Source organism: Misgurnus anguillicaudatus, chromosome 1, assembly GCF_027580225.2.
Source record: "Misgurnus anguillicaudatus chromosome 1, ASM2758022v2, whole genome shotgun sequence".
Lineage (NCBI taxonomy): Eukaryota > Metazoa > Chordata > Actinopteri > Cypriniformes > Cobitidae > Misgurnus > Misgurnus anguillicaudatus.
Genome location: NC_073337.2, coordinates 29987735 through 30012151, shown reverse-complemented (window position 1 = coordinate 30012151; position 24417 = coordinate 29987735). Strand labels below are relative to the sequence as shown.

At 42.4% G+C, this 24417-nt stretch overlaps 2 protein-coding genes and 1 pseudogene across 2 annotated transcripts; all 3 read right to left on the bottom strand.

Annotated features, from left to right (window-relative positions):
- Positions 1-24417, bottom strand: part of LOC129431932 (uncharacterized) — a 496207-nt pseudogene that overhangs the window by 428828 nt on the left and 42962 nt on the right.
- LOC129431888 (uncharacterized) lies at positions 1318-16791 on the bottom strand. Its single transcript, XM_055190014.2, has 2 exons — positions 16673-16791; positions 1318-2148 (listed from the first exon to the last, which is right to left on the bottom strand). Exon 2 carries the CDS (start codon positions 2083-2085, stop codon positions 1318-1320), a length of 768 nt encoding a protein of 255 aa, XP_055045989.2. The 5' UTR covers positions 2086-2148; positions 16673-16791.
- Positions 18003-24173, bottom strand: LOC129431908 (putative C-type lectin domain family 20 member A). Its single transcript, XM_055190031.2, has 5 exons — positions 24012-24173; positions 22134-22499; positions 21134-21481; positions 20195-20280; positions 18003-19017 (listed from the first exon to the last, which is right to left on the bottom strand). The coding sequence occupies exons 1-5, from the start codon at positions 24103-24105 to the stop codon at positions 18919-18921; spliced, it is 993 nt and encodes a 330-aa protein (XP_055046006.2). The 5' UTR covers positions 24106-24173; the 3' UTR covers positions 18003-18918.

The window sequence follows — 24417 nt, the reverse complement described above, 5'->3', positions numbered from 1 at the left end:
GCCTGGGGCACTCGCCCAATATTGACAATCCAGCCCTGGCTGTAGCCTGTGATTTAACGAAATGACCTCTTACCAATTTATTTGGACTTCATTATACATGTATGATGTGAAAAACAAGAAGGTCATAGCTAGTTTCATTAATTTAATGTAAAAAGCGCCGTGGTTGCATTCATGCGGTTGGCTTGTCAGTGCGGTAATACAGGATTGCGTTAATTAGTAGGTCCAAAGCAACTGATTTCAGGTGTTCTGTCAAAGTCTGTTCCCTTCCCTTTAGTGTAGCGTTTTTATCACGGTATGTTTTTATATATTTATAAAGACCAAAGATTTGAATGGTTTATACTAAAAAAAAAAACAATAATTTAATGTATTTTATAATACAGTTTATTAAATATTTCATACTTTCCCCAGTTTTCTATTGTGGTATTTTTATAACCCGTTTTAATAAAATTGTTTCAATAATTATTATGTGGACATTCTTAATAAATACATAAATATAGCACACACCCATGATGTGAAGTGTTATTTATATATAAACAGGCTGGGGCATATTAATTTGTATGCATGTAACAAAATAATTGTAGAACAAACACGTAGGCTATATATAAGGTAAAAAGAAATAATAGAAAATAGGAAAATTATGAAATATTTAATAAATGGTATAGTTTAATACATGAAAGTATTACTTTTTAAAATGAAGTAAATTATACTGTAAAAATAATTGACTTACCATTAAAGGACAATAAAGATACATTACATACATGCACACAAACACATCTCAGTAGCCAAGCCATTAAAACATTTAATATATATAGATAATAAACGTAATGCTATAAAAATATGGAGCTAGAAGAGTCTCAATAAAGATAAATGCACACACTACATTCACATATGCACACACAGGATTCATAAATACACACGCAGGATACACAAATGCGCACATAATTCACAAATGCACACACAAAATTTAAGAAGCACAGAAGATTCACAAATGCACACAAAATTCAGAAATGCACACAAAATTCATAAATACACAAACAATTCAGAAATGCAAACAACATTTACAAATGCACTCAAGATTCACAAATGCACAGGACAAGATTCAGAAATGTATTTCTGAAGCACACACAAATATATCTTGATTTACAAACTGTTTTGGTCTGTGAACTTTACTGCATTTGTGTATGAATTTTGAGACTCCCCTGACTTGGCTCGACACACAAATGCCTTTTTTTAAACAGGGAATGATCTGCAACCAATTAGATATCTCCCTTGTTTTAGCCAATCACAAGAACGCACCCCACGTGGGGGATTGTTTACTTATGAGCCAATCACATGACCTTTAAGCTGGTTTGCCAACTTGTTTGTAAACTTGAAGTGAAGCGGCTCTCCAGACTCATCAGTAGCGCAAGGCACCTGAGAGACTTTGATGGCCTCAAGAACTGGAGGTTTGTTCCCATCTGCAAATGTGACCAGCATGAGGATGTTATTAGCAATGTCCTTACCAAATATAGAAAGAATGGAGTCAAAGATGTATTTCTGTGTGTGTGTGAGGCGGGCAAGTGAAGCCTGTACTACAAAGCATACAGCATCAATTCGGTCGATCCCTCCAGGTTGAGAAAAGAATTCATGAATCTGCTTTGTGATTTTCTGGTCGTGTGAAATCCCTCTTGTGTCACCGAAGCCTGGTGTGTCCACAATGGTCAGACTACAGGGAACCTGGAAACCTTTCATGTGATTAATGTTATATGCTGTGATTGCTGATGTCTGACTTTCAGCCTGGGATTTCTGCTTTCCTTCATCTATTAACATAAACCTGAAGTCATCTTCCCACTGCACTCCCAGAATGTAGTTAATCATGCTGTTTATAAGAGTGGTTTTCCCTGCACCTGTGGCTCCAATCATCATAATGGTCTTCTTCTCTTTTGCAGTCTTTTTTCCAAATGTGCATCTTCTGCAGTATCCATCACTGTTCTGCCAGGTCTCATCCATGTGAAGTTTAAAGATGGGCAGACCTGCACTAGCTCCATCTTCTATTTGAGTGCTCATAGTCTTCTTAATAATTTGTGCAAGATTTGAGCTGCTCATGTTTCCTCTTGATCTTTTTAGATTGTTAATCACAACAGGCTATGAATCCCAATAATCACAATTCTGAAATAATCAATCAGAAAATAACAAATGATCAATATATCATTATCAATCTTTATCCAAACCATAAAGGACTTGTTTCCAAAACAGGGCTTAAGTTTAGTCAAAGACTAAAGGGGGTCGCACACTGGCCGCGCAGCTCAGCACCGCGCTGAGTTGCATCTAGGACAACTCAGAGATATTGTAAACCGGAAGTGCACATTAAATAGCGCGAGCTTTGTCAGATAGCGTCTACTTCAAAATGCAAAATATGTGTTAGCAGCCAATGTTAATCGTTAATGATTTGGGACAAATATGAAATTATATATTACTACTTAATGTTAAACTATGTCAGTGGCACTCTGTGGTGCAACAGGGATTTGAGCAACTTCCTGAGTCGTATACTCATAGAAAGCGAGTGTTCAAGTTTTTTAGAACGGAGCGGCGCTGTACGTCCTGTGTACGACCCCCTTAATATGCTTGTTTGAGCTGCCTTAACTGTAAACCGCTTGCACTTATATAATTTAAAATATATCAGTCTTATAGATACACACCAGTAATTTTTTTTTTTTAAATTACTTAAAGGTATTGCAGAGGATTTTCTTTTTCTGGGTGGATCATCAGGACTATTGGTCCTCCTAGTTGTCAATCAGGAGTGTTGCGCAATTGCATTTTTTTTTAAAGTTGAGAAGGTGGTTCTTTTCTAAAATTCGAGAAAATTCTCTGCTACACCTTTAAGTATATCATAATATATCATAACAAAGGCCTAGTCCCGGGAAACTAAACCTTGTACGGAAAACTTACCCAAAGTGCACAAGTATCAAGGGATTAGTAGACTTGGAGGTGGTTTTCTGGACAAGGATAATACAGTCCTAGAGTAAAATAAATGTAAGAGGTGTCCAAACCTCTTAAAATACATTAGTGCCATTTGTTTTGCCTCACAATGCACACACTGTCATATCATTAACAATGTTTAAGCAAACCATTAAGGACTAGTTTCCAAAACAGGGCTTAGTCAAAGACTAAAGGGGGTCGCACACCGGCCGCACAGCTTTTTAGTTATGCATGTTTGTTAAAACTAGTTATATTTCTTATTTAGACTAAGGTCTAGTCCTGGTTTAAGCTAATCCCTGTCTGGGAAACCACCCCATAATGAATTTAGGTACAGGTTTTCACAGTTTTGAATTTTGCAAACCAGCTAAACAGTTAGAACAGTAACAGTAGAGACATAAAAACTGTTCCTTGCACTCTCACGGATTTCTTGTGTCATTTTATGTATTGTTTTCTCTTTTTTTCTATTTTCTTACCATTGTTGCTTGGGGTTAGAATCACTTTCTGTTACATTTTTAGACATCCTAACCCAAACCCCAACTCAAACCCCAACTCCAGACGAGAACAGTTTTAAAAGTGGAAGAAAAACATGTAGAAACCAATACATAAAAGAACATCCTAACTCAATCCCCAAACCTAGCCCCAACCCCAAGCAACAATGGTTTAAAAATAGGAAAAAAACAATACATAAAATGACACGAAAAATCTGTTGGAGTGACACGGAAAAGACATTCGTGCTCCCGTCACTGAAAAAATTGAATTCCGTGACATGGACACGGATAAAGTGATCAAATTGTCTGTGACTATAACATGGATTTCCATGAGATCATGTTGGAAAATTACAGTGTGTCATGGTTTTAAGTGAATGTAAACAGTACTGCAAAAGCTGCAAAGTTGAAAGGGCACTGTAACTAAATTTATTTTCTTTCAAAAGAAAGAGTTGAGTTGGAGTCGCTGGAACGAGTCATTCACAGTTCAAATACCTTCCCTGGTGTGGATAATGTCATGTTTAGGAGAAGCTGTACTTTTTACTGTGCTGTGATAGTTGTGTGCACTAAAGCTTACCAGAACTCAACCTCAAGCTCAGAAGTTAACTCGCGTTTATAGTTCTGCTAATCTGCTATTGCCCCGCTATTGTCTACAAATGTGTTAATTAATAAAGTATGTCTGGCGTTCTTATTACTTGGAGTCACCATGAAAGATCAAGCAATATGCTGGTTTACAAACTTTATCAGTAACGTTACTCTGTGTCTGTTCAGCTAACACATAATGTTATTGTTTGGGTGTTTACTACCAAACTGTGGGCCGAGTTCACTAATGTAAGTATGAAGCAACTTTTTGCTTCTTTTGTGGCTTTATAAACTGTTAACACAGAGTAATGTGCAACTGCAACCAATCAGAACAGAGTAGCATCACACAAAGGAGGGATTTGGCAAGATAAATTGAGAATCGAAATGAGCGAAATAAGGAATAATGAAATGCATATTATAAAAAACAATGTTCTTTACCTTGCATGCAAGTAAACCTGTTGTTGGGGACTCCTAAAAGCACATATTATCCTTTCTAATAGCATAACATGGTTACTAATATTCATCAAAAAGTTGATGAATCAAGGTTAAATGCAATATATCACTTTTTCACTTGCAATATGTTCTCATTTTATTCCATCTCCACCAAAGAAAATGTGTCTCATTAAATCCAAGAGTAATTTTAATCTATTGCAGGAAATGGATGTACCTGTCATTATATCTTTAAATCTACCCTGTTGCTTTATGAGAGAACGTCTCGGTTACATATGTAACCCTCGTTCCCTGAAGGAAGGGAACAGAGACGTCACGTCGTGACCGACAAATTGGGAACCGGTTTGCGGGGACCTATCTGCTTCGAGAAACTATTAAAAATCCAATGAAATTGGCATGCAGGTATTTGTATCTGCCGGCACCGCGAGAGTATTTAACGAGAGGCAGGTGCGGATACCAAATTACTCTTTTCACGGAGAAAGCCGAGCATCTAGTGCCCGGCCACACTCAGCAGTGGAACAGCAACTGTGGCGACGGGACATGACGTCTCCGTTCCCTTCCTTCAGGGAAGGAGGGTTACATACGTAACCGAGACGTTCCCCTTCAGATGAATTGGGAATCCCTACCAAAGCGCCACTGGAGCTGACCCTTCCAGTGCCTGCGTAAACCTTCCGTCTTCACTTTACGAGAGGTGGAATCTGGGCTTACAGCAGAAGGCCGGTCACTACTTGTTCCTAAACCCACGGTAGTGAACTAGGCAAACTGGGAAGCGAATCCAGCTTGGGTGGAACTAAGAAACGCTGTGGAGCCAACCCAGAGGAGATTGTACAAAAGGGTGGCGAAAAATAGCCTGTAAGTCTATAACGTGACTCTCAGAGCTGTATCAAATACTAGAGAGAAAGCAGAGCAAGCTCTGCAAGGGGAAACGTGCCGAACACAATTCACGCGCGGAAAAGCGTCCTCGCGAGAGCGCACCTCCACTCAGTGCGCACAAATGCAGCCACGCGACCAAAGGCTTGGATGAGCTCTCGCACGACTCTCTCTATGCTCTCACAGCTGCACCACGGCCGCCGTGATTTCAACAAGAAAGATGTGATCCTGGATCAACGTTTTAATCAAAGATATCCCAACCTACCCTTAACTCAAACCCTAACCATTTTTAAACCCTCAAATTAGTGTGAAATAATAGTTTGAGGAGTGTTTCTTAAAAGCCCCTAACCCAATCCTAAACCTAAATCTAACATTTACACTAATCTTAATCCTGCAATCTGATTGGTTAATGAAAATATTGATCCAGGACCAACAATGGTGTTGATCCAGGATCACATCTTACTTGGTGAAATCACGTTCACCGCTGGGGCCACACACACACGCTCGCTCGATCAAGATGACTTTTGGGACTTTGGGGGCGGGACATTGACTGATGTCTCTGCTTCTGTGATTGGTTGTTTGATTTGATTAGTGACACGCATGATCTCTTGTTCCACTATCCGTATCCAGTCAATCTAGGTAGAGAAGACACGTTTATATGACCAATATGTCGGAGCACGTAATTTTAATGATTGCAAAACCAAACAACATTGCCAATTTTATTATATATTATGTTTACTCTTTATCATCTTGCATATATACTGTAGCCTACTGACATTGTCAGGTCACATAGTTGGTTCGGACTTAGCATTAGCAAACTTTCTGTCCTGTACAAAACTATATAAAAAAAGGTGATATTATCTAACAATTGTAATTTTAGTGTACCTTATCAGCATGACAAAGACTGTACATGTATAGCATTTTCAGTTGGGCTGTGTACAAATAAAATAAGAAGAAATAAATGTAAGAGTTAAAAATGTCAAATGGAACAGTTAGATTTTTTTAAATATACAAAACAAAATAGTATAGTGTAAAGAATATGTTGTGTAAACAAAGATTACCAGAAATGATACATACAAACACCAACTCACTATAAAGAATTTATGGACTGCTGTGTTGGTGTGTATAAATGTGTATGTGTATATGTAAAAAAACTTAAAAACTAGATACTAGTTTTTTTAATATATTAGTTTTATTCTGTATCTTTTCAGGGTAAAAATAGCATTTAATTTGACTTTGTTGTTGTATTTGAGTTCCCCTTCGAGGGAACTCGAGCTGCGTCGCCGAAGCTACGCTATGGGAACGCCCTCTGCGTGATTGCGTCTGAAGCACGTATGTCAAATCAGTCCAATGGTCAAGTGACACGTCATAGGCGGGTGACGTGGGAACCAGGAAGCTATAAAAAGAGCACCCAACAAGCCAACTTCAGCTCTTTGTGCCTCAGCAAGCGAGTGTGTGTTATTATCATGTCTAAGCAAAGTTTTAAGGAGTGTGCTTCCCCGTGTCCTCGATTCATTACGAGCGAGGACTCGCATCGTCTTTGTGTTATGTGCCTCGGGGCACAACACGCACGATCATCTCTTGAGAGGGGTGGTTGTGCACATTGTGAAAGGATGCCGCTCCGTACGTTGCGCTCGCGGCTCGCTCTCTTCGAGGAGGGTGGTGAGCCGCGTGTTCCCCACGGTTCTGGCCCCGCTGCTGCCGAGGCAGGGCGGAAGCTGCGATCGTGGGGATCACAACTAGATCTCGCGGACGAGCTTGAGACGGGTCTTCCCCTTTCTCAGCCTTCACCCGCGGGATCTAGTGCCCCGTCTCTGGATTCGGAAGCCCGCGCTGCGGTTTCTTCCGCCCAGGGCGGGAGCCCAGATTTGCATTTATCGTCGTCCGAGGAAGTCGATATTATGTCTGTAGACGTGGTGGACGCTGAGGAGCCCTCTCATTCGTCCCCCGCGTTCGATGATTTATTGGAGGTTGTCACTAATGCTGTGGCTCGCTTAAAGTTAGACTGGCCGGCGGAGACACAGAGCGCTCGTCCTCAGAGCATGTTAGACGAGCGTTTTTTAAAGCAAAAATCTCAACCTTCGCGGCGCAACATGCCTTTTTTCCCTGATCTCCACAGCGAGCTGTCGAGATCATGGAAAGCCCCGTATTCGGCCCGTGTTCATACCCCTCACGCCACCATGTATTCCAACATTGTGGGGATGGGTGAGCACGGGTATTTAACGATGCCCCGGGTGGAGCAGACGCTTGCGAGCTATCTCTCCCCCGCCGCGGCGTCATCTTTAAAATCGCCTTCGCTTCCCACGAAACCGGTTAGGTTGACTTCATCTTTAGTGGGTAAAGCGTATAAGTCTGCAGGGCAGGCTGGGGCTTCACTGCATACCCTAGCTGTCTTACAGGCGTACCAAGCGGAACTACTTAAAGATTTGGATACCGAGGCGGGGGGTACGTCTGATGTTTTTAAAGAGCTTCGTCGAGTCACTGATGTGTCACTCAGGGCCATTAAAGAAACTGCGAAAGCCGTGGGTAGATCGATGGGAGCTCTCGTAGCCACGGAACGCCATTTATGGCTTAATCTTTCTGAGCTTAAATCCTCAGATAGGGCATTCCTTTTAGACGCGCCCGTTGCGCCCTCCGGTCTCTTTGGCGATGCCGTTAATACTGTCGTCGAGAGATTTGCGGAGGCTCGTAAGCAGTCGGCGGCGTTCGAACGCTATCTCCCCCGCCGTGCTCTTGATTCTAGGGCTGCTGGGCGGGAGCAGCCATCGTATAGAGCATCGCAGAAGCGTAGTGTTGCCACTCGTGGTCCCCCTCAAAAGAACTGGGGTTCGGGCGGTCGTACTCAGACATCTTCTAAACAGAAACCAGACCTGAGGGCTGTTATTATGGCGAGGAAGGCGTTGGCTAAAAAGAAGTCCTGAGGGACGTAGTGTCATGTTTCCGAGGGCAGCCCCCAATCGGGGAGAGCCGGCAGTCACCTCACAACACGGTGCCCGTCTCTCCTCGATGCCCTCGGGATGTCAGTGTGTTAACCCCGCCGCAGTGTGTGTTTCGGGGCACAGCGGCTTCATATTCTTGTGTGCCTCGTGCGCGGGGCACGCAACACCTCTCTCCGAGGAGGGAGGCATTAATATCACCCAGGTTGAACCCTGCCAGTTTGGTTCAGGGCACCGGGAAAAGTTTAAGCAGTACACAAAAAGCCAGTCTCGAGAGGCTGGTACCCCTTATAGAAAATTTGGCAGCGTGGAAACTCCTGCCAAACGTGTCTCAGTGGGTTCTGCAAATAATAGAAAAGGGCTACAAAATTCAGTTTTGCAACCAGCCACCCCAATTCAACGGCGTGTTATCTACCATAGTGGGTGCTGGGCAGACTCTAACAATGGAACAAGAAGTAGAAACTCTCTTGTGCAAGGAAGCCATAGAATGTGTTCCTCCTCACAACAGGGAGTCAGGGTATTACAGCCGCTATTTCATAGTTCCAAAGAAAGACGGGGGGTTGCGTCCGATTTTAGATCTACGTCATCTGAACCGGTCTGTTGCAAAACTAAAGTTCAAGATGTTAACTATAAAGCAGATCGTCACACAAATCAGATCCGAGGACTGGTTTGTGACGATAGATCTAAAAGACGCGTATTTTCACATATCTATCCTCCCGCAACACAGGAGATTCCTGAGGTTCGCCTTCGGGGGCGTGGCTTACCAATATCGGGTTCTCCCTTTCGGTCTATCTCTGTCACCCCGTACATTTACAAAGTGCATGAATGCAGCGCTGGCTCCATTACGACTCCGGGGCATCCGTTTCTTAAACTACATAGACGATTGGCTAATTTTAGCCCAATCAGAGAGTATGGCAGCGCAGCATCGAGATGCTGTTCTGACCCACATGAGAGAACTGGGGTTAAGGCTAAATGCAAAGAAAAGCATGCTCTCTCCAGTACAGAGGACAGCTTTTCTTGGCGTTATATGGGATTCAACAACAATGCAGGCACATCTGTCCCCTGCTCGTGTGGAATCCATTCTTTTGGCTGTAGGCAGAGTGAAGTTAGGCCAGTCACACACTGTAAAACAATTTCAGAGGTTGTTGGGGCTCATGGCAGCAGCGTCCAATGTGATACCCCTTGGGCTGCTTCACATGAGACCGCTACAGTGGTGGCTCAAAACCAAAGGGTTTTCCCCGAGGGGCAACCCGTTCCGTCTGATCAAGGTCACGCGCAGATGTCTTCGTGCCTTAGATCTTTGGAAGAGACCATGGTTTCTCTCCCAAGGTCTGATGTTGGGGGCTCAGTACCGTCGAGTTACACTGACAACGGATGCTTCCCTCACAGGCTGGGGAGCAACTATGGGGAGCCATCTGGCTCATGGATTATGGGGGGCCAGACAGCTCAGCTGGCATATAAATTGCCTAGAGATGATGGCAGTGTTTTATGCCCTGAGATGTTTCATCCCTCACCTGCGGGGCCATCACGTGTTAGTCCGGACAGACAACACGTCGGTAGTCGCGTACATCAACCACCAGGGGGGTTTGCGTTCACGCCCTTTGTACAAATTGGCGCGGCATATCCTTCTGTGGACACAGGGGAAGTTGCTGTCCCTCAGAGCAGTATACATTCCCGGGTGTCTGAATCGGGGAGCAGACGTCCTGTCGAGACAGGGGCTGAGGCCCGGGGAGTGGAGGCTCCACCCTCAGGTGGTGGAGTCCATCTGGACGAGATTTTACCAGGCGGAAGTGGATCTGTTTGCGTCCAGAGAGACGACACACTGTCCGCTATGGTTTTCTCTCACACATCCAGCACCGCTGGGACTGGATGCCATGGTTCAGCCATGGCCGAGGCTACGGCTGTACGCTTTTCCCCCGATCGCTCTGCTCCCGGGAGTTCTGGAGAGGGTTCGTCGCAACAACGTCCGCTTGTTGTTGGTAGCCCCATTCTGGCCGAACCGAATATGGTTCTCGGACCTGGTGTCCCTCCTCGACGGCTCACCTTGGGAAATACCCGTCAGGAGGGATCTTCTCTCTCTGGCGGGTGGCTCGATTCTTCACCCCCGCCCAGAGTTATGGAAACTGTGGGTCTGGCCTCTGAGGGGGCCAGACTCATAGAATCTGGTCTTTCAGCTGAGGCTGCTGAGACCATTCTTCACTCCAGAGCTCCCTCCACGAGGAAGCTTTATGCCTTTAAATGGAGAGTTTTTACTTCCTGGTGCAGCAAACACCTGCATGACCCTGTGAACTGCCCAATTGGTACAGTCTTGGAGTTTCTGCAGGAAAAGTTCACCGCAGGGTTATCTCCTTCTACACTGAAGGTGTATGTGGCGGCCATCTCGGCTTACCATGTTCCTTTGGTTGGGCAATCCCTTGGGAGAGACCCGCTGGTGGTTCGCTTCCTTCGTGGCACTCGGAGGCTGAGGCCTGTAGTCCGACCCAGGGTCCCAGCTTGGGACCTGGCCGTTGTGCTGGAAGGTCTGTCCATGGCTCCGTTTGAGCCCATTGAGACCGTTCCAGTCAAGTTTGTGGCACTTAAGACAGTACTTCTGTTGGCAGTCACTTCTCTGAGGAGAGTGGGTGACCTTCAGGCCCTGTCGGTTTCCCCTACGTGCCTTGAATTCGCACCGGGGATGGTTAAGGCTTTCTTGTACCCAAGGCCCGGCTATGTGCCTAAGGTACCGACTAATGTGCCACGACCTGTCGTACTTCAGGCCCTCTGTCCTCCCCCATTTAGGGATAGGAATCAGGAAAAGCTTAACTTGGTGTGTCCAGTGCGAGCACTGGACGCCTATGTTCACAGATCTTCTTTGTGGAGGAGGTCTGAGCAACTGTTTGTGTGCTTTGGCTCGCCCAAGAAAGGCCTGCCGGCGACCAAGCAGACACTCAGTAAGTGGATAGTTGAGACTATCTCTCTGGCTTATGAGACCACTGGACGGCCTTCACCTATCGCCGTCAGGGCTCATTCTACCCGGGGTATGGCAGCCTCTAAGGCCTTGTGGCTAGGGGCTTCAATGCAGGATGTCTGTGATGCGGCAGGATGTCTGTGATGCGGCAGGCTGGTCCTCTCCGCTCACATTCGTTCGGTTTTACGAGTTAGATGTTGGTGCTACGCCTGGAGCCCAGGTGCTCATGTCTTAAGCTGTGCGCGTTTTTACACACAGACAGGCATTTGGTAGTATGGTGTTTTGGTACATCGTTCCCATAGCGTAGCTTCGGCGACGCAGCTCGAGTTCCCTCGAAGGGGAACGTCTCGGGTTACGAATGTAACCATTGTTCCCCGAGAAGGGAACGAGACGCTGCGTCTCCCTGCCATACTCCCTGCATCCCTGTCTCGCCTTGCTTCGGCACAATTTAGCTGAAGTTGGCTTGTTGGGTGCTCTTTTTATAGCTTCCTGGTTCCCACGTCACCCGCCTATGACGTGTCACTTGACCATTGGACTGATTTGACATACGTGCTTCAGACGCAATCACGCAGAGGGCGTTCCCATAGCGTAGCTTCGGCGACGCAGCGTCTCGTTCCCTTCTCGGGGAACAATGGTTACATTCGTAACCCGAGACGTTTCCCAATGACTTTCATTTGCCATAATATGGTTGTTAAATTATCTACATATTAAACAACAAACAAAATGAATACCTTAAAATGAGCATTATTGTTTGGTTATGTTTGGACCCTTAATAAAATTAACCATGGTTTTATTGTGGTAAAAGTGTAGTAACCATGTTTTTTGGTGTACTGTAGTAAAACCATGGATCATTTTTTTAAGGGGAGCTTATTGCATGGTTTAAACAAGACTAATGTTTTAACATAAATTACCTACTCCGACATAAAGGTCATATTAAAACATATTAAAAATGTTTTCTCTACCTATATTGACTGGATACGGATAGTGGAACAAGAGATCATGCGTGTCACTAATCAAATCTAACAACCAATCACAGATGCGGAGACATCAGTCAATGTCCCGCCCCCAAAGTCCCAAAAGTCATCTTGAATTGTATTCTGCGCTCGCGGGGACGCTTGTCCGCGTGCGAGTAGGTCCCAATAAGGAATAGAGGGAGGGCGCAAAGGATTCAGCCTTGTGCACCTCTTAAATTTAAAGTCGTGCTGACCCACTGATCTACTGTTTATCGGTGCGTGATGCACGGATATCTCTGCGATATCCATTTCAATCGTAAATAGGGACAGCCTCCTCTCCAAGCGATGCTAGAGATACAAAAGCACGACTCTGATTGGGCATTCTCGGGGGTCTTCTGACTGCGAAGCACACCAAGCAATGAACAGGTTCCATTTAAACTTATAAGCCTGTCTAGTAGACTGCGCTCGCACTGCAGAGATAGTGTTAGATACCGCTTGAGGTAAATCACTTAGAACCTCCAGGTCCTGTCCAACGGCCACACATGGAGGTTTTATAGATCGGGACGTGGATGCCATAATGTGCCCCCTTCTTGAGAAAGAACATCCTTCTTCATGGGAATCTTCCAGGGAGGGCTGTAGCGAGGAGCGCGGGTTTTAAAAAGAATGTGCTCCTCGTCCTCCCTGAGTTTGCACAATGTTTGCGCGATGAGGCTCACTGGAGCGAAGACCCCGTGGCCAGCTGTGTGCCAGCGCATTCATGCCGAGTGTTCCCTCGGTCAATGGATAAAACAGGCGAGAATGGGTCGTTTCTGGGGAAGGGAACAGATCTACCTGTGCTCTGCCAAAACGTTTCCAAATCAGCTGAACCGTCCGGGGTTGGAGTCTCCGGGGCGCACTGCTCATGAAAGTGCGTCTACTGCTGTGTTGAGCGAACCCGGGATGTGAATGGCACGAAGAGACCTCAGATTCTTCTGACTCCAAGGGAGGAGATGACGGGCGATATGCAACAGGTGACGAAAGCGCAAACCATCTTGGCGATTGATATATGCAACAGTCGCAATGTTGTCGGTGCGAACTAATACATCCTTGTCTCGGAGATCGTTGCTGAAACGAATGAGAGTGAGATGCACAGCCAACAACTCGAGGCGATTTATATGCCAGCGTCTCAGGAATGTGGTCCAGACACCCGAAACTGTATGCCCATTGTACGTGGCTTCCCACCTCGTGTTGGAGGCATCTGTGCACACAATGGCATGCCTGGAGACCTATTTTAATGATACCCCTGCTCCGAGAAATGACGGGTCTAACCACGGAGTGAAAAGTGGGATCGTTACGCGATGCGCGCCGGTGAGCCACGCTCTCCTCGAGATTTGGTCGTGAAGCCAATGCTGAAGCAAAGTTTCCTCTTTTCCCAGCTGACCTGAAGACCGAGACAGGCGAGGTGTTTTAACACACGGTCCGTGTGATCGCAAAGCATCTGACGGGACTGGGCTATTATTAACCAATCGTCGAGATATGCTAGAATGCGCACACCGCTCTCTCTCAGGGGTTTAAATGCCCCCTCAACAACTTTTGTGAAGGCACGGGGAGAGAGAGAAAGCCCGAATGGTAAGACTGTACTGATATGCCCGCCCCTTGAACGCAAATCGGAGAAACAGCCTGTGTCGAGGAAGTATCGAGACATGAAAGTATGCGTCCTTCAGGTCGATGGCAACTTGTGAAGTGCTTGGTTTAATGAACGCAGGTCCAGGAACTCTGTGAGCGCACCGACAGAGGTGTTGTGCATTGTAACACTCACCTGTCTCCGCTGATGGGTGGCTGAGCTGGGGAGATCTTGTTTTAAAAGACTTGGCCGCTGTGACACTCGCTGGCAATGGAGGAGAGGGAGGACGCAGGGCTTTGCACCTGTCCGTAGCTCCAGAGCTCCTCTGAAGACCTGGAGAAGGAAGAGGAATTCGCCCTTTTGTGGTTTTGTGGGTACCGGTTAAAAAAGCAGAGGAACAGAAAATAAAGAAAACCATGGATTCGTCTTTACCGTCTCCGAGAGCGATCCCCTCCATCTCCATGTCGCCCCTCCCAGGCCGCTTGGTTTCGTTTTCCACCTCTCATAGCGGGCTGAGTTGGGGGGACTGCTTATACGAGCATCTAGGCTCTGACGTGGTGTGATAGCCCCAGTCTGCTCTAGGGCGGCCAAGAGCTGTCGTATGATGCTCTCAGCCGCATTGCCGAAATGGCCGGTCAAGGTAATCGAAGCATTCAGGAGATGTTTCTTGTCTACCTCCTTCATGTCCACAAGACACGGCCAAAAATAGCATTACTGGACCACCAGAGTGGACATTGCATCTCCAACAGCTTGTGTGGTGATCATGGACGCTCTCAATGCCAGGTCAGTATACACCGCCAGAACGTGACCTCCCCTGTGCAGATCCTTCAGTGGTTTCGCCTGGTGAACCTGCAGCAACGCCACGGTGTGCACGGCAGAGACTGCCTCCCCACAGCCCAGAGAGCACATGAGGGAAGGGTGGCTGGTCGTTTGGGAGCAGCGTTACTCTTAGCGGCCTCACCGTCAAGAGAGATGAGAGGTGATGGCCGAATGGTCGGTTCAAGGAGGAAAACGGGTTTTCCACGACCACACCAACCATCATGAACCCCGGGAAAGAAAGGTACGGGAGGTTAGGACTGCGCTGATCTTGCAGACCCGAGTACCAATCAAAGGCGAAACGGCTGGGGACATGGCGACTGAGACCACTCTGAACCAACCGCTGCTGCCACCCGAGCCAACCTGGCCGTTACAAGGAAAATAGACGGCCCCCTCTCCGATATTGCGACAGACATAGAATCCTGGTGAGGCCTGACAGAATCCGAGGGCAACGTAGAACACGCGCCACCAGACCTATCGGTACGCCTGTGGATCAGGGTGCTGAAAGCTATCAGTCTGTAGACCGGTTCATCACTGTTATACAGAGATCGTCCTCCGGAGGTTTTTGCCACCGCACCTTTAATGGGGCTCAGCAACAGAGGGTGGGTAACGTTCCCGGAGGTACGAAACCATCTCCGCAAATCCAAGAGGGTCATACTCTTTTTAGGAGTATGAACCCTCCATGAACGCCACCTCAACGTGCACAGTATGGCACGAGAGACAGAGATCGTGCCAGGACCCATATATCTGTCACATCCGAAACGCATCTTTAAAAAGACGCACTTGCCATGAGACGAGAGAATGGCTGTCTTTAAAAAGACACAAATTCAACTCGTACTGCTCTTTTAGGGAAATCACTCTTTAATGCTGTGCTGAGTTGATGAAGCACACAGGGGAGAGCAACGCACACACTCAAACTCAAGTTCAAAGTGAAAGTAAAGAGGTGGAATTCTGCGAGCCTCCGCTTAAATGCTATCTTCTCCAACAACACCAACACGCAGCGTATCCCCACGAGCAGAGAGAGCTTCTCAATAGCAGTTGATCTACTGGCTTTCGAAGCGAAAAGAGTAATTTGGTATCCGAACCTGCCTCTCGTTCACTCTAAAAAGAAACGGTGCTATATAGCACCAAAAGTGGTTCTTTGCTCATAATCAGAAGAACCGTTTTTAGTGCCATATAGCACCAGTGAAGCACCTGTGTAGAACCAAATAGGGGCCATATAGCACCACATATGGTTCTACATAGCACTATTTGGTTCTACACAGGTGCTTCACTGGTGCTTCACCGGTGCTATATGGCACTAAAAACGGTTCTTCTATGATTACGAGCAAAGAACCACTTTTGGTGCTATATAGCACCGTTTGTTTTTAGAGTGTTAAATACTCGTGCGGCGGGGCGGCGCCGGCAGATGCAAATACCTGCATGGCAATTTCATTGGCTTTTTAATAGTTTCTCGAAGCAGATAGGTCCCCGCGAAGCGGTTCCCAATTTGTCGGTCACGCGACGTGACGTGACGTCGTAGTAACCGACTGAAAGGGAACAATGTGTAAACATACTGACTAAGGCATGCATACATCTGAGATCTAAGATATTTAGTCATTTAGCTTGGGAGACAGGTTTTATTTGAACCGAAATGTCATTCCATCTTATTTGGAAATGGTACAAAAAAAAGATATTAAAAACATGACAATTTTGCAAAAATACCGTACAATGTACATTAGCACATACTTCAATTAGAATAAACTTCAAAAAATACGTTTCTACATTATACTGCCCTACAAAGGCTAAGTGCAGTAACTACGCAAACACTGAAACTGAGAAAAATGCCCTTAAAGTTTTTTACACCAGCCAGTCAAACATGTTATTGCAATTTTGCCACACACGTTTCTCTGGAATGGGACAACATTGAACCAGGAGACTTTGTCACAAGACACAACAGATCTCAAAAAGCCCATTTCAACCCTTAACTCAATTTTGACCAGATGCGTAGTTACTGAGCTTGACTTTGTAGGGCAGTACAGTAAATGTCTTAAATAAAAGACTAAATGGAATTAAATATAGAGATTACTTACTGCAACTGATGTTTGTTCTTGACAGTAGTTCTTCATAAACTTCAGCTGCTTAAAGTCTCTACATTGATTTTTATAGTCATACAACCATTGCTCCACCCATTCAGGGTGAAACTTTGATGCTTGGTTTCACTTTTGTTTTTTGGGAAATTTGGAGCTTCACAAGAAAGGTGGAGTGCAGGAGGGAATGTTGGTTAGCAACTGTACTACATACCATAACCTTTTTATACTCAAGGATTAGTATAATATAAATATGAATAATAAAATATAAGAATTGTGTCTTCGTTTAAACCCCCTAATTACTTTGTATCATTTAGTTTTCTTCTGTCCAGTGTGAATTTTGACAGCAGTTTTGAATTAGGCTTAGTCATAGTCTTTTGGCTAAAATGCAATATATAGTTGTACTCATATTTAGTCATATTAAATGTTTTTATTTTTAGGTTTTAGTTAACTAAATGAGATTTTATTTTACAAAATCAACATTTGATTTAGTCTACATAAATTGAATGGGTTTAAAAGTAATTGTGTCATTATGTACTTGAATGTGCCATGCTGACAAATATGTAAAGTTGTGATGAATATTCTTACATAGACCTTTGCTGAAAAAAGTCATAACCTCAATATTTCAGAAAAGTCCAGTAATAGAGTTCAGTAGGTTGTATTTTGTTTGATTGGGACAACAATTGTGCCCACCTCTATACTATCAGAAAAGTCAGACCTATTGTCTGATTAGTTATGTTTTCATCCAAAGTTGTGTATTCAAATTATGCTCAAAATTTTAATATTGCATAAAACATTTGCAAATAAAGCGTTTTCATCCAGTGAGTTGAGAAGACCAAAAGTTTATTTAACAAAACTAGTCCTAAATATCAGAAAGAGAAGCAGGTGAAGCTACTGTCTATAATCATTTTTGTTTATAATACATTATTGGAGCTTTATACTTTCGGAGGTAGATTTCTGCTGTTTGATAATGCAGTCAAGTAAGAGGCCAATTACACCAAACAAGTTTTAAATGCTTAAAAAAACACAAGGCGTGCCACACTGCCTTTTTTGTCACTTTAAAAAAAGCAGTGCAGAGTGGCTTTTTATATTGCTACTGAGGCAGCTGTCCTGTCAATCAAATAGGCCTATTGAAGCGTGAATGCTCTTCAGTGTTTCCTTTTACCAAGCAACTCAATCTGGCACTATTCAATTAAATTACAACTGTGATCAAATTAAATATGAGCCAAAATCATCACAATTAAACGAAAAAAAAAGACTTCACATACTTTAGTCTGTGTGCATTAAAATCATTTAATACACAAGTTCCAGAGTTTGAGTTGAATTACAGAAATATATGAACTTTTCTAAGACATCCTAATTTATTGAGATACACCTGTATATTCTAATACCTTGCTAACAAAAAAACATAGGCCCTGTTCCAAATGGCACACTCTGGACTTATGGACTTCCTCAGAGTCCACACTTTGATGACATCATGTAGTGCAGACGTTAGGGACCATTGACGCGAGTCCATGAGGGCGCACCGGAGTTGTGTTTTGGGAAAGACTCGAGCTCCACGCCAGAAATAGGAAGAGAAGTTGCCCATCAGTGTGAACTCCTCTGATTGATTTTTCACAAGGACTTCTGGGTTGGTAAAGTGCTAAGCTGCCTGCAGTGCAAAGGGGGCGCTGATGAGCACACTTCGGAGAGTAAATATGACAGATGAGACTCGTAGACTGAGCGAGCACACACAATTTAAGGCCACAAGTCTGGAAGTCCACATAAGGTGCGCCATTTGGGACAGGGCCATACCTTGATAAACATAAATTCCCATCCATCGTTGCCACCTGCACCTGCATAGACTAATGATAAGATGGCAGAACACCACAGACATAGATAAAACCACAGACAAACCATTTTTGGCTGTATGGTTCCATAAAGAACCTTGAACATCTGCAGAACCTTGTTGAACAAAAGGTTCCTTGTATTGTAAAAAGGCTCTTTGAATAGAAATAGGTAAGAATGAAATCTTTTTTTTTAAAACACCTTTGACAAAATGGTTATTTGGGAAACCAAAATGATCCCTTTATGGCATCATTGTAAACCTTTATAAGCATCTTTAATTTTAAGATTGCACATTGCTGTAGACTGCAAGCTGATAGTCTTATGTTCAGTAAAATTAAATAAATCAAGCTGCTTAACTACAAATCATTTGCATATATTTTTTGATTAATATATTTATGACTTCTCTCCTCAGCACCATCTTCTTAATGATGTTTTAGTGAGAACACATTTCCATCTGGCTGAACTCTCCATCTCAATCTTGTGTCCTTTTCTATCCTCTGATCCCTCAGTTTCTGCTTTATCTAAAAAAAGAAATCCTGTTGTTAGATACACATAGACCATTAGCTTTAGTTTGTTTATTAGAAATGTGAGATCATCATTGAGGGGTTTTGTTCAGTATTTATTTATCCCCGTAGGGAAATTGTGTTTGCAGTGAACACTCACACAGACATTCGTCAGATTCACATTTGAAATGTATGGTATTTTCTAACCATTGTTGCTTGGGGGTTAGAATCACTTTGTTACATTTTTAGACATCCTAACCCAAACCTCAACTCTAACCCCAACTCCAGGCAAGAATAGTTTTAAAAGCGAAAGAAAAACATGTAGAAACCAATACATAAAAGTACATCCTAACCCAAACCCCAAATCTAACCCCAACCCCAAGCGACAATGATTTAAAAATAAAGAGAACAAAAAAAAAAAACAATACAAAAAAATGACACGAAAAAGACATTCGTGCTCAAGGTACAAAAAAAGCTGAATTTCGTGCCATGGACACAAATAAATTAATCAAATTTTTTGTGACTATAACATGACTTTCCATGAGATCATGTTGCGTCAACCTAGCAGTTCAAAGTATTGGATAGTGAGTGCCTCTTATCATTCACAATGCTGTTAGCCTTATTTAACTCTCTTCATTTATATCCTTCATATGCTATTTTTTCATCTGCACACTTAAAGAAATACTATTGCAAATTCACCTTGTAGAAATTATTGTTTAGGTAGATGTAACATATTATAATAAACTTAAACATATGTCGTTATTTAGATAATAAGAAGTTTTACTATTTAACTAATTCTTAAGTTAATTTGTTTAGTGAATGTTTTTTTTATTTTTTTTTCAAGTAAATATCTTGCGATAGTGTTTTACCCAGAATGGTAACTCAATGGTAACAATCAATCAAATAATTCTGATCAACTGCAACAAATGCTAATACCCAGCATGCATTGCTGTAGTATGCATTTTTATTTTATTTTCACCATTGTTCAGTTTCTTATGCTGATTTTGTAATGTAATTAGGCAGTCAGGGAGTCCAGGGAAGCGAATCTTGAATAAATTGTAATGTATTTTTTCTTAGATTATAGAGCATTACACACCAGCTTGTATTCTTAAAGTGGTCAATCATAATGTTTTGCATCAGGAGTGTGTGCGTGTGTATATGCATGTAGGTTTAACACAAATACATTCATGCTTACCCACTGTAAGATGATCTCCATCACTGCAGGGTCATTTGGATTCAGAGCAGATTTCACCTCCACTTTCACAACCTGTCTCTTTGCACCTGTTAGAAGTTGTATTTATTTTAGTCTGCTAAAAATGAGGAAAAACCCTAACATTCAGGGCTTGTTGAGAATCTCACCCAATATGAAAATTATTGAATATATTACTCATACCAGATGAATGTTTTCTTGATGAACACTGGTTTTTAGTTTATTTTTAAACTGAAAATGTTGGATTGCAGCTTTAAAATATTCATTTTGGGTAAGCTATTTCTTTAAACAAGAACAAAAATTCTGTGTTCAACAGGCTCTCCTGGTTTTGCCAAGTGGTTGATGTCCTGGGGCAACATTATGTGACCCTGGGACAACATTTCAATCAAGATTTCAGAAATAAGTTTACAGTTTTGTTCAAGTTTAAATCTTATAATCAGGATTAGATGCTACCATTGTTTTTTTTTACTTATCATTTCCCTGGGTTTAGGTTTTATTAACAAAATACAATATGTTGCCCTGAGGACATATCTCACTTAGCAAAATCAGGTAGAGAATTTAACTACCACCAAAAGTCTTAATCCACTCAACAGCCATATTAGGAAAATCTCCAGGCATATTTTTGTTATGCAAATGTGGCTCCTATCTACTTGAATGGGGGAAGAGCAAAACATAAAACCTTGTTTTTTTATGTTGGTCCAGCCATCTTAAACAAAACAATGATTGGTAAAAACAGTAGGTTGGGCCTGTCTCATTACTATACAATGCCTGTTACTAACTTCTACTAGTCTCTATATGACAACTATAAGCAGTCCAGTACCAGTGAGGATTAGGACTGGGAATATAAAGGCTTTAAAGGGTTGATTAATGAAAGTGTATTTATGATGCTTGTAATGTATAATGTGGGTCAGACATGAAACTTACGGATCCTACAGATGAAAGGAAAGGCTTCTGTGCAGAGCTGATCATACATCAGACCATCATGATTTACAGCTCCACAGGGTGAGTTCTGGCCGGTTATGTCAGGTTGTCCAGTCATCCAATTCATGGCGGTATTGTTAAAGTTTGTTCCATCTGACCACTCCCACCAGTCCCTGAACAGACCGATCCATACTATACCCTGTCCTGCGGTCATTTGCACCAGATAGTCATTCTCAGTTTGACTCCGGATGGTAGCCAGGTCTGTGTAATGTTGTCTACAGTAGCTCTGAGCATCAGACCAGTTCATCCAATTTCTGATCCATACATATCTGTTGCTGCCCATTCCATTCACTGTAATTAAACATAAATGAAGCTGATTTAAAGGGGCATTGTGTAACTTTTAGGAGGATATCTTCACAGAAATGCAATATACTATGTTACCTTTAGGAGACATCATCAGGAAACACAATATAAGTTTTCACCGCTATGCGGATGATACCCAGCTTTACATCTCGTCACATCCTAGCGAAACCCACCAAGCTTTCTAAGCTAACAGACTGCATTAGTGATATTAGGCACTGGATGGCAAATAAAATAACTTCCTTATGCTAAACTCCAAAAGACAGAGATACTTATTACCAAACCGAATCGCTCCAAACTAAATTTGTCAGATTACAAGTTGCCCATAGATGGCTGCACTGTGGTGCCGTCTTCCACAGTCAAGAACCTAGTTGTGATGAGCAATCTATCCTTCGATAGTCATATCTCCAACGTCTGCCGCATTCTTCCATCATAGAAATATCTCAAAAATATGCCATATGCTGTCCAGTGCAAAAGCCCCCAAAAGTAAGCTGACCCGACCCAAACCAAACCGTGGGGTCATTTCATGCAATGAAAAAGCACCAAAATGGACCTGAAACAAACTGAGATATGCCCATATGTGTAATCGAAACTGGGACTGTGGTGATCTGCATGAGGATACTATTGACCAAATATTTCTTACCATTGAAGCAAAAAAATTGATAGGTTTCTTGGCAGTCGCGATCATTCCACGTGTTTGACTCAAATGAAATACATTCCTGATGTGAAAATTTGTTGTTTGGTTGACCGGATTGCCAAATCACAAATGTCATATTTTCATTTTGATAAGACCACCGCCAGGCAGTAACATCATTGTACAGTCCAGTCCAGGCCACTGAAGTAAATACAGTGTTGTCTGCTTCTTGTACATTTGTCCAGTCTTCATTGCTTTGAACGGTGGCCAGATCAATGTGATTCTGTCTGCAGTAAGCTTGTGCTTCATACCAGGTCTTTGTTTCCTCTACGACAAGATAATCACACCAGCTCATCTGTGTAAACAGACAGAGTCCTGTTGAGATAAGAGTGTTAAAGTGTAAGTTTACATTGTTAAAAAACCTTTAGTGTGCTTATCTGAAGACCCCAAATTACCATGTACTCAAACCCTAAACACTAGTTTGAGAAGAATCAAAAAACCTAAATGAATCCTAAAATCTAACAATGTAAATTCCTCCAGAAAACAGCGTGAGGCGCACTTGAGAGTTTACATTTATTTCAGTCTTTAATCTTTTGGATTTGTTTATTGCGAAATTGGGACAAATAATGAACAATAACACTTTGTGGCAGTGCAGCACGAGAAATTTAAAATGTGTGTAATATTTCAATTTTAATAAAAACCAGGGGGACCCCCTAATTTATATTTTTGTGCTTTAGGGGGGGGTCCCTCAATGCTTATAGGAGGTCAAGGACCACCCCTCAATTAGAACACTGTTCTCCCAGCAAAAACTTGTTGAAAAGACGTTAAAATGTCAACTTCTAAAATCTAAAAGTTAAGATTTAGTTAAAAAAAATAAAGCTAAAAAGATGTATTTTCAAAGTCGTTCAAAAGACATCAATAAAAGATGTCCCTCTACCTAACAAAATCCCAGATAGCAAACAAGCATTAAATCAATGTTAAAATATGCTGTCCTCTTATTAAAAACAGCTTGATTCTTGGGAATTAATTCATTATTGATCGATTTCAAATCAAACTTTGAAAAGGTGTTTCCTCGACATTGCATCATGTTTGTGTAGGGTGCAGACGCCTGCCCCCTCTTTGTTATTGTTTATTATTTCTCTAGGAAAACTATGACAAATTTGTGGCTACTGTGGCTTTACCACAAATAACTATATGATTACTGTACTAAAACCATGGTTAGCTTAAGTCAGAATGTTTAACAAACTTTGCATAGGATTTTCTTTAATGTTCTCATGCGTGGAACAACATTCACATCCAGCTAAATTTAAATGAGTGCTCACATAGCAGAACTGAAGAACAGAGCGTTTTTCTTAAGTCAAGCATTTCATTTTACAACTTAAAAATAGCTTATTTGATCTCTGGTTTGATTTCTTCATTGTAACTGTATTTAGCTTGTTAAATGCACTGTCCTAATGTAAGATGCTAAGATGTCACATTTGTTGATATTAAATTATAGATTGCATTTACAGTATGTGTTTTATACACTCATCTAACATACATATACAACTTTGTTGGGCTGTCTCATCATATTTTATTTTGCGTACCTGTCAGGTACCAACCGTGACGAAAAATGAAAATATAACCCCTCTTGCATTAACCATTTTATATACAGATAAACATTTAGATTTGTAAATATACGTCATCAGCACTGAAAACTGAAATATAAAGAAAACGACCCCCAAAAACAAAGCCTCAGTTATGTAATCACTTGAAAAAAAATGTCAACTTCAAATTTTCACCTAAAGTAAAAGTTGATCAATATTTACATATATTATTTTGTGTATTATTTAAAGTTGCTTATTATATGACTTACAGATAATAGTTTATTTATTTTTACACACTGACCTGTGAAAAACAGCAAGCTCTCCATTGGTGATGAATTTACAATATGCAGTGAATCTGAAAGAGTAGAAACATCATATTCATAACAAAATAACATTTCAATAAATATATATGTAAAATGAGCGATAATAAAAATGCAATGAAAAACAACACAATTTTAAGAATAATAAAATTTACCTCCAACACAATCTGTACCTGTACACTTGTTTTGTCAGTGGCGTCTGTCTTCTTGCTTATGCTTATGCGTTTACTTTCATCGGAGAGATTAAAAATGCAAACATGTTTAAGTTTAGTGAAAACAGGACTCGTTTCCATTTGTCCTTTGCAATGTTATTTGAATGGTCAACTGGGGACAGAAAATGGAAATTGACTGATTGGACATTTCAAAGATGTGTGCATCTGCACCCGC